The sequence below is a fragment of the Pseudoliparis swirei genome, chromosome 10, assembly GCF_029220125.1.
Source record: "Pseudoliparis swirei isolate HS2019 ecotype Mariana Trench chromosome 10, NWPU_hadal_v1, whole genome shotgun sequence".
Taxonomy (NCBI): Eukaryota; Metazoa; Chordata; class Actinopteri; order Perciformes; family Liparidae; genus Pseudoliparis; species Pseudoliparis swirei.
Window position 1 is genome coordinate 13,979,216 of NC_079397.1, and position 11,454 is coordinate 13,990,669.

The 11,454-nt window shown below is 43.3% G+C and overlaps 1 protein-coding gene across 1 annotated transcript; it reads left to right on the plus strand.

Annotated features, from left to right (window-relative positions):
* Positions 1-1,188: 1,188 nt before the first annotated feature.
* LOC130200897 (proline-rich protein 5-like) lies at positions 1,189-11,450 on the plus strand (the record flags this gene model as incomplete). The annotated part of the gene is made up of 9 exons (XM_056425471.1): positions 1,189-1,373; positions 2,192-2,282; positions 4,283-4,486; positions 5,184-5,264; positions 6,581-6,687; positions 7,469-7,560; positions 7,636-7,776; positions 10,835-10,979; positions 11,158-11,450. Coding segments are annotated over exons 2-9 (1,089 nt in total), but the record flags the coding sequence as incomplete, so codon positions are not given.
* Positions 11,451-11,454: the final 4 nt, after the last annotated feature.

Consider the following 11,454-nt stretch of genomic DNA (forward strand, 5'->3'; position numbering starts at 1 on the left):
GCCTTGACCGGTAGACTGTTCCTTATTACCCACATTGTTGCGTGTGTGAGCTCTACTCGGTGTCTTTCTATGCGGTGCAGTTTGTCTCACACATTGAGTTCTGTGGTTAATGCAGAGATCTTTACATTAGATATAGACTGATGCCGAAAGTTGATCACTCACAAGTGAAAACACACACATAAACACACACACACACACACACACACAGAAGGCTGTAGCCGCGGAGTGGCCTTCTCCTCTGGCAGTTAAAGCACTCAGTGTATTGTCCAGTGTTTTGAGTGGGCTGCTGCTGTATTGGGTTGGTTATGAATTATTTCATTATGAATTAAACATGATGGAGTCAACTGAGACTCCTTTTGTCTCCTGCTGACGAGATGCTCTCATCTGCTAGGAAATGACTCTCTGACTGTGAATTTAGACTCTTTCTTTCTTCTTCTCCATGATGGCATACCACAACAAGACCCAGCTGGACATCACGGTGCTTTCATCTTCTTTTCCTAGCAGAAGTGGTAATAGGAGTAACACGTGATTCGTTGCTTTCCACAATGAGCCATATAGAAGTCAAACGTAGTATCGCAGTATTATAACGTATAATGTGGGAACTGGTATTGCCAATAATATTCATATCATATATTTATAAATGATGAAGATTTTTCCTTATGGCATCATTAATATTTTCTTGATAAGTTATCGTCTTCACTCTTTTGGTCACATTAATCCTGCATGTTGTGAACATGCGACATTGTGACTGAACGTTAATTATTAAGAACTACACAGCGGCTCGAAGCCTTGGAGCAAAAGAAAGTCTTCTCAACTGTTATGTATGCAGATAACTACACGCCCCCCCACCAAGCCCCTCCTCCTCCCACACACACACACACACACACACACACACACACACACACACAAACACACACACACTGAACCACTAACACTTTCCATAGGCTGCCAGATACATGTCTCACCCATCGACCCATGCACATACAAAGCCTCATGTATACATATGTCTTTATTGTCTTGACACAGACACACTCCCCCCCACCCCCCCACACACACACACCAGCATTCTCTCTCCCTCTCTCTCTCATATCTTTCTCTCTCTCTTTCTCGACCTGAGGTCCCTCTCTCTCTCCCCCCCCCCTCTGACGCGCGCGCGCACTGTCCCTGAAGCTGCGCGGACAGCTCGCAGCTCGCGCGGCTCTGGAGCAGCTCCGACACGTCGGGTGCTTTCAGGTGAAGCGCTGGTACCTGCTGCGCTGAAGAGGTGTGCAGCCCTCACACACATGAAGGAGTTATTCGTGTCTCTTTCTTGTCGTGGTTGGTGCTGCTTGAAACGGAGAGAAAGAACAAGTTGTGGAAGACTTCTGAAAAAAGTGAGTAGGATCTGATATGTTGTTTGGAAATGATCAACTCAGTCCAAACGTGAAACAACTCAGTGTTACACCTATATCATACTATCCACCTTAAGCCAGTTGTACTCATTATGCTGTGTCCTTAGATTAATCTCCTCTCACACTAAGTGTTATTTATGGGGACTTCATGTACCATACTCCAGGATTTTTGTGCAGGGCATCGTTTGAAAGTGTTTTATTAAACACTGGGAGACTTCAGGACTCATGGGGAGGAGATTGCTCTTAAAACAGACACTGATGATTTGTCGGCTCAGGCAGAACTCCAACCCGAGGTTTGGTTTTCTGCCAGAGAGGAGCAGACAAACCTGCTGCAGGGTGGTCATTTCCCTGTGTGTGTGCGTAGCCTCTGTGTGTGTGCGTGTGCGTGTGTGTGTGTAGGGGAATTTGAGTTGATGGTAGGATCGAATGTTTGTCTCGCCCACTTTAGTGTAACTTGATGAGTTGGCGGTGTCCTGTTAGCTCAACGCAGAGCGGTGACACCTGTCTGTCTGTGAAGATCTGTCACCTGCCTGACTTAGTACTTTACTTTAATGAGCACTTTGCAGCTTGTCATGTGATTTATATGAGATCGCCGTTTCTTTATTTGATAGTGACAGTGTGTGTTTCTGATAACACGAACGGTGGCTGCGCTCTGTTCGAGTGTCCCAGTGACACCGAGCCTTGGGGTTCAAACTCCAAAGTCGTCTCCACAACAGCCCGTTGAGTTTGTTACTTCAGGTGTGGTTTAAAAAAAAAATGAAGACGATGTTCTCTCCCGCTATAAATTTGACCTTTTTCAGATGCTGATTCGTCAGTGGTGGTTGCTAGGCGGTCGCTAAGGTCGCAGCTGCCTGTCAAGGCTAACATGGAACGAGAGGGCTCATTTAGGAGGTAGGAACACACACACACACACACCGATCTTATTCAGAGAGTTTCACTGCATCTCCAACACATTCTCTGTTCCTTCTTCTCTCTCTGTTCCTTCTTCTCTGTGACACTAAAAGGTAGACGGAAGTGACTCACATACATTCCTCAATGACCTCATTCATTCTTTCAATTCATGCAAACATCCCCCATATCCTCCTTTGTTTAGTAATTAGACCGCAGCATTTTCTCTCATTCGACTCTTTCTGTTGTAGGCGCGTTATAAACTTCCGGGGTGTAGCCTACTACTAATCTTTAAATTACTAAATGTAGAACCCTTTTTCCACCAAGCTGACAACTCAGACTCGGTATCATCCACTCTGCAGGCGCACAGGCATTCTCTCAGAAAACTGCACCTTTTCTGAGAAAATGTGGAAATTCATCCTCACAACAAAAGTTGTGTGTGTGTGTGAGTGTGTATGGGGCTTTGTGCACTTGTGTGTGTGTGTGTGTGTGTGTGTGTGTGTGTGTGTGTGTGTATCTAAGCCTCAGGCTCGTGTTTCTCACACTGACCTATTAATGTGGAGTTGAACTAAGATCCAGGTTGAGAGAAGGACCAAAAACACACAAATATACACACACACACACACACACTTTTTCTCTTTCTTCTTCCTTTTGTGACATGGATCATTACAAAGGTATTAAAACAAAAAAGAGTTGCACAGCAGATGAGAGTAAAAACTAACCGAGACATCAAGTCGGCATGTGTTTACAGCCTGAATCTGTCTTGGGCCTCACAAAGGCAGAAGAAAGAGGAGGAGGAAGTGAAATGTGTGTCACCTTTAAATCCTTCCCCTCCCTCTTGGCAGCTCTTGAACCTCAAAGGGTTCCTTTGTTCCTTTGACAGGCACAAAAGCTCACTTCCCATGGTCACCGAGTGGCACAGAATGGAAACGGGACAGAGAGAGAAGAGGGTAGAAAAGAAAAAAAGTTGAAGTAAAAGGAGTAGGAGGGAGATAAGTGAAATGAGAGAACAATGTCAAAAAGGGCATGTGAAAGGGTGAGACGGAGCCCCATGAGCACAGAGGATCACCTTTTCTCCCAATGTATTCCTTCACTGTGAATCCTAACCATCATAAGCACGGCCCACACCCCGACACACATCCTGAACAACAACTAAACCCAAAACTAATTATTATTATGTGCACATATTTAAATCTAGGGATTCAATAGAATCTGGAGTTTCATTTCCTCCTGCACCTTTTTTACGGCTGAAAGTGAACTCCGTTAGTTTCTCTCTCCTCTGCCTCCCTCCTCACTCCTTCTCCCTCCTCGTTGTTCCTCTTCCTCGTGTCTCCATTCCTCACTTCACTCTCTCGTGGTTCCCTCTGCTCTGACTCTTTTATACCTCCTTTAGCTTCATTTCTGCCTTCCTCCTCATTCTTCCTCTTTCTTGCCCTCTATCTGCTCATCTGTCTTACACCCCCCCCCCTCTCCCCTCTCCATTTTCAATGTTTCTCCTTCAGTGCCAATGTACCCTCCTCCTGAATGGCTTCCTGTACCCACTTGTCTCTCTACTGTATCTGTTTAAAGTAGCGTGGAGCCATCGCGTGTGTAAACATCAACAGGTGGCAAACAAAACAATTTAATTACCCATCGACGAGAGGTAATGTCAGCCTTTAAAATCAGGCATGATGATAGTGTGTTTGTGGGCAGCAGTAATGTCTTTTCTCTGCAGACTTTCTGCTGATTTTGAGTTTTTATAAGTGTTTTTTTAATGTTTAGTACGGGGCCTTGGTTGTTGACATAAACAACAAACACATCCTGCAAGAGAACACTTTTGAAGATTTTGGAAGTTTCTTAAAAATAAAAAATAAACTCCTATTGACTTTTACATGTTATTTCCCACCACTGGGTTCCACTAGGTGTAGAAAGTGGGCGTGGCTCCGCCGGTGTCATCCAGTAGCACAATGTACTGCATTTTCTTCGGATAATTATTTCTCCCTTTCTGTCTTCTGTATTTCAAGGACTCTCCACAGCAAGCTGAGGTTGGGTAGCAACTCGTCCTCCAGTCTGACCGACCTCTCGCAGGCGAAGACCGGAGGAGGAGGAGGAGAAGGAGGAGGAGGAGGAGGAGGAGGAGGAGGGACAACTGGGGGACTGGCTGAGGAGTGCAGCAGGGACAGGGGGACCCAGCATAGAAGGGCCGGGACCAACGCCACTTGGAACAGGTTAGTGTGTGAGCCGTGGTCGGTTCACTTGACATATTTGACTGAATATGTGTTTGTTGGTCTTGCGTACACGCCTGGTGAAGCTGTCACGCCTGCATGTTCAGACACACGGAGACATGTGTGCTCGTGTGCCTTTTTCCCCAGAATAAACATCGCTGGCGGGAAAGCTCTGTTAGCGCCATAATTCACATGTGAATACAAACACACACATAAGCACCGCCTCCTTCTGTCTCTCTTCCCTGAGGGTCCATCTTCTCTTTTTATCTGCATCCATCACTCTTCTTTTCATCTCAGCCGGCCTCTTGAGCCTTTTCTTCTCTCTCTCTCTCTCTCTCTCTCTCTGGTTATTTTGATGGTGTTTCAGCTATAATTGACACTATGGTGGAGGGTGAAAGCAGGGACACTTCGTTTGATGGGGGAGGGGGGGACAGGTGTTCATTAACCCTCCTCACCCTTTTCTGGTTTTCTGCTCTCTTTTATTTTGTTTATTTTGTATTATCTATGTGCCGCAGTGCAAATCTACAATGTATCTCAGTTTGAAGCAATGTCAATAGTTGTTGTGTGTGAGATGCTCCCTCTCAGCAGCTGGTCAGGTGGTGACCGTGCTTAATGTTGATTAATGTAATTGTATTCTATCATTCTCCGCATTAGTGGTTGAATAGTTGTCCAGTAATGGCTGCTGTGTGCTTCCTCTTAGCATCCACAATGCAGTGATATCAGTTTTCCAGAGGAAGGATCTGGGGGAGAATGAACTCTACTCTCTGAATGAAGGCGTCAGGTGAGCTCTCTGTCTCTCTGCGTTTATTTGCCAGTTTGTTTGTTTTTTAACTCACAAAAGAAAGGCGAATGTTGAGTCTGAGCTAGTTTGAATTTCAGGAAGAAATTTGACTAAATAAGAGAGCTATACTCTTTCCCACCGTCCCTTGCTCCCATATACACCCACTGGCAGCTTCAGCTCGCTCCATTCGGTCTCTCCTGACACATTGAACACCCAGTGCCCGTGTTTGTCGCTGCGTCCCTCTCAGCTGCTCCTCGTGTCTCCTGCTGTACAAGAAACGGCAGGAGTCATGACGAAGATTAGACAAAGATCAAAGATCACACGTTCCCTTCCTGTAATAACGGCGTGAGAGCTGGCGGGCTAATCTCTACCTGTGTTCTCTCCAGTGTATCAGTGGAGAATCCTGTTGTTGAAATGTCCTTTGTGTTCAGTGGGAACAACATCTTTTCTCATTTCCTGAGCATGCTGCTGTTTAAACACTGGAGCGGTCCGGTTCACGAGAACTAATTAATTAATTAATTATATTATATTGTTTGTGTGTGTGTATATACAGGACTGTCACAAAAAAAGAAATATTTGATATGAAGTTCTTTTTTTTTTGTAATGCAATAAAAAAAAAAAAATATCATGTCATTCTGATTCATTTCATTACTGAAATATAAGCCTTTTATTCGCCTTTTATTCTGATTTATTGCTGATTACATTACGGCTTACTCAAAAAATAAATATAAATATATTCTTAAAACTAAAATAAAAAAATAAACTGATAATTAAACAAAAACACAACATTGTTCATGAAACTTTCAGAAACTGTCAGGTTTTTTTTTACTTGGTCTGGAAACCAAACAAATTTTTTAATTTTTTTTTTTTTTACTTGGTCTGGATTAAAAATAATTTTTTTAGAGTTTTTTTAAGCTATAATAAAATTAAGTAATAAGCAATAAATAATAATAATAAAATAAATGGCTTTTTTTTTTTTTTTTTTTGATGCATAAAAAATCAAGAATTTTTGTTTTTAATGTATATATATACATATATGTTTCATTTGATATACATATATATATACTTCATTTTGTATTTATATTTTACTTCTATATCATCTATATCTTTCATCCCTGTTTTTTATATTTTATATTTTATTCTCGTGTGTTTAGTTTATTGGTGCTGCTACTGTGACGACGAATTTCCCCTTGGGGATTAATAATGTATATATCTATCTATGTATCTATCTTAGCATGGTTCATGCTGAGGCAGTCATGGTGTAATGTGTGTAGAGGATACACAGGCTCTCATTTTCACTCTTATTGTGTATACAGGCAGCTGCTGAAGACGGAGCTGGGCTCCTTCTTCACGGAGTACCTTCAGAACCAGCTGCTCACGAAAGGCATGGTGATCCTGAGAGACAAGATCCACTTCTATGAAGGTAGAACCGAATGGGGACGCGATGCAGAGTTTTTTTAATCTCCATGTGAAAAACATCACAAGTCTGCCAGAGGAATGTAATGATTGACTGAAATGTGAGACGCCGGGTCAACCCGTGAACTATCTGTTTGAACTGTTGGAGCATGGCTTTATCTCCACACCATCACGGACCTTTTTGGCATGTGGGCAAACACACACACACACACACACACACACACACAAAGAGTCAGAGCGAGAACGAGCCATTGAGGAGGTGAGACACTGAAATGAACGTGTTCTCCTGGTTGTGGCAGACGTGTGACCTTTATTTGAAGTTCCTTTGACACACACACACACACACACACACACACACTGACTAGATTTTCAGTGCTGTCGTCACTGCAACCAAATAGGAAGTGATTCAAAACGTCACATAACTTCCAGTCAGTGAGACAGAAAACACTGCGGTACATACAGTGACTCACAGACCCATTGTTCTGGTTCACTCTATATTAGTGTGTGTGTGTGTGTGTGTGTGTGTGTGTGTGTAAATGCTGTAAAATATGAAGCCTAGAGAGTATTTGGTCATTCTCCGGGCTCGAAGCATCCTCAGGTGTCATTACAGACGTGACCCACCGTCATGGACCTGGGAACACGTCGATCCACCGCGACGACGTCACGTTCTCAGAGAACACGATGCCGAGATGTTTCCTAAACATGCCGGCACATCGTCTCTGGTTGACTGCGTGGGCTGTGACTGTGTGGCGATTGGCTGTTGGTCTTCGTGCTCGTGTGTGTTACAGGTCAGAAGTTGCTGGACACTCTGGCCGACACATGGGACTTCTTCTTCTGTGATGTTCTGTCCATGCTGCAGGCCATCTTCTATCCCGTACAGGTACACACACACACGAACACACACACGCGCTGATCTTTACGTTACAAAAGTGTGTGTTGGCATGTGTCTCCTCAGGGAAAGGAGCCATCGGTGCGTCAGTTGGCTCTCCTCCACTTCAGGAACATCATCACCCTCAACCTGAAGCTGGACGAGGCTCTGTGTCGACCCCGAGCCAGAGTTCCCCCTTCTATCATACAGATGCTGCTAATACTACAGGTACACACACACACACACATATGGCATGCACAGACACACATCCATGCCTGCTGTAGGCTGAGGGAAGAGGGTAAGTGACAACAGATGTCGGATCAGAGGGTACAGGGAGTTTCTCTTGGAAAGGGATCTCACAGGAAGGGATCTCCGCGGAGCACAGTCCACTTCCCATGACCACTCTGCCCCCTCTGCACCCGGCCCGTGTCGGTTGGTTCCTGTGTGAATTCACCATGTTTACATTGTCCCTTTTGCTCTCACAATAAACAGGAAGATCTGCAATTCAATCTTCAAAAGAATCAATCTGGATTACTGGCGTAAACTCTATTGAAGCAAAGGGTCAAATGAGTATTGTGTTGCTGAGGGCAGCCACTCATGCGTCCCCTGTGGATAGATTGAGTCACTGTGCGATTGGAAACACTTAAAGATAAACTATATGATATGATATATACCTTTTATTCATCCCACAGTGGGGAAATTTCAAAAATCACAGCAGCGGTGCACATCAGAGCATTAATACAAATTATTATAAAACACAAAACTAAATATATATGTTATATATATATATAATAATAATTAATATATTTAATAATAATTATTAATAATAATAATAATAATATATATATGGTGGAACAGAAGGCTACTAATATCACCTCAAAGTAAGAAGTCTGACTTTCAGAGTTTAAAGATATAAAAAAGAGTAAATGGCTGAACCAGGTTTTTTATGATTTAGCTGCTTACAGATAATAATCCACTGCCTTTGCTTCCCGTGGGAACCGGAAGAGAGTTGTTGTTGTTGTCGTATCATCTTGTTATTTAACTGCGATGTCGCCGTGCTCTTCATGCAGACGACACGGAATGCATTTTTCAAGTTCACGCTGCGTGTTTCACATCAACCGCATCAGATTTCTTCGTCTGCTGCGTCATCGGTCATTGTCAGTCACATTCATAATTCGTCACATCCATAATTTGCATGAATGTGACTGACAATAAGGTGCATTCTACATGTTGCCGTTTCTCCTCATCAAGGCGATGTTTTCCAACCCAGAGGTCAAAACATGATTTACAGGCTTTACCGCTTTGATTTCTTTTAACTTCACATTTACTGACATATTTTACCCTCGGGGTCAATTTGACTCCAGCAATTAAAACCTCCAGAAAATGATTAGAATTAATATTGTTTCCCAAGTTTAAGTGTGAGGTACTTTATGTTTGTTTGTTGACTACCTAAATAGCCCTTTAAATAAATAAAAAAGTTGATATTTCTTATATGTTTGACACAGTGAAAAACAGCCTGGGGTCAAATTGACCCCAAAGAACACCAACATTGAACATTGAATGGGGTCAAATTGACCCTAAAGGTAACAGGAGGGTTAATTGTATGATATTCACAATATTATTCACAGTTATGCAGATTTAGTTTGAGTTAAACCGCCTTCGGGAAATTCGACTTCTGCGAATCTAGACGCGTACATTTCTCTGAACAAAGTCGGGCATTTATTTGTCAGATGTAAGATGTGGGTCAGGGAGTTGGATGGGAGTGTGTGCATCTGTTTCTGTGTGGGTCCCTTTGGACATCACGGTGGTGACTCACTGACCCAAATCTACTGCTGGGGAGTGTGTGGAAGGGAACACACAAATACACCACCGGACACGTTTATTTTCCTGTTTTATGTGGCGAGTTGATGAACTCCGTATCGACAGGTCGAGGTGAGGAGCCAAAAGCAGAGCGGCTAACTAAGACAAAAGGTTTTTTGGGAAGAAAAAAAACAATTCACTGAATGTTTGCTGTTTCATGTTTCATCTGTTAGTAATTTCCTTTTTCGTTCTGTGATGCCAATTCGCCGACGTCTGCTCTCCTGATGTGGTTTGTGTCTGTGCTGCGGTTGAGAACTGAAACAGGACCGCTCTCTCTATTATGATGTGAAGACTCTGGAGTGAGTATCAAACCCCTCGGCGGGACGATGTGGTCCCAAATTTATCAAAATTGTGGAGGGGACTCCAACTATTGTGCAAACCAAGAGCCTGAAGCTTTCAAACAGAAACGTGGTCGTTTATTTGTCTTCATGGCTCTGAGTTCGTAGAACAGCCCCATATGGATGTCCATCGATTATGAGAGTCATTTATTTGCCTCTGATTTACTTAACCCTTTGAAGTCGACGCCCGCAGCACCGCGTTTTTCACTGTTTCCATTTTTAAAATATTTATTTTTTATTTTACCTTATTTCTCAGTCCCATTCTTATCATTTTGGCGAATGGTGTGACGGACCACATCATTTCTACTCAAAAAACGATAAAACAAAATTGGGTTTTAGATATTTATTTACATGTATCTAGCATTGTATTCAGATATCTCACTGCTTTTGTGAACTTGAACCTTTGGTAAACCAATTTCAAACAGCAAAACAGTTCGTCCACATGAGTAAAGGTGTGTTTTCACAAGAGATGTGAAGAATTTATGAAAAATCGAACATACATTTTAAGCTTTAGGGCCATATTTTCTCTTTCCACTTGTGCCTGAGGACAATTGGTCCTCATTATATAGAGAGCTGAGAATATTCTGGAATGTTTGATGTATAACACATGGGTATGTGTCATATGCAAAAGCCTTTAAAAGGTGAATTTACATTTTCGAATCAATATTTTTATAACAACAACTAGTTAGATGTGAAAGAAGTGAGAAATGATCTTTGCAGTGGGTTACATTATCTAATTGGACATCTGTTGTTCTCTGTCCTCACGGAACACGTCTTGTTTATTGTTTTCTTATCCGAGTATGTGTACACATGTGCGTACTCTGATGTGATTGGCTCTTCTGTTCACGTTCTAGTGTCACTCCATCATGATTTGTGGCTCTATGTCGCGCAGGCTTTTGATTCTTTGTGCAGTAACTGAGTGTGAGATCAAATCACAGAAAGGCAAATTGAACATTCTTTCATTCTTTAACCCCGAGATCTTTTTCACAGCTTTGAAAGTTTCCGTTACCAACTGCCAACAAGCAGCAATTACTGGCTAACGCAAACTGGTGTGTGTGTGTGTGTGTGTGTGTGTGTGTCTGGTGCAGGGAGTCCATGAATCTAAAGGTGTAACAGACGTCTACCTCCGTCTGGAGTCTCTCATCCAGAAGGTGGTCTCTCCTTACCTCGGCACTCATGGGTTATATTCCAGAGACGGATCTTCCCACTTGCACTGCTCCTCCTGCCTTCTCGGTATGTACCTAAGAGCGTAAATGTGTTTATAGATGACGAACACCGGGCGCCACGATCACCTGCGTGTTCATGCGTTCTCATGCTCTTGCCCTCTGTGGTGTTGCTATGTGTTTTCAATGATAAAGTAATCAAATGTATAAAAGAATCTTTCTTTTTCTCTCTCTTTCTTTCTCTCCAGAAAAGCGTTTGCAGCGCTCCTGGCCCTCCAAACCGGGAAGCTCCCCCATCGCCAAGAACCCGGTGGTCCGCTCTAAGAGCTACAACGTCCCCATGCTGACCCCCGTGGTGGAGCACGACACCGACTCGACCTCGGGCGGCGGAGCAGGAATCAGACGGCACTCCGTCTCCGAGATGACTTCCTGCTTGGAGGAGACCGGTTCTTTGGCTGAATCCACAACAACTGCCACAAACAACACCAGCACATCCAGCCTCGCCAACCACTCGCCAGCTTCCACCGTCTCCGCTGCACTTTCAG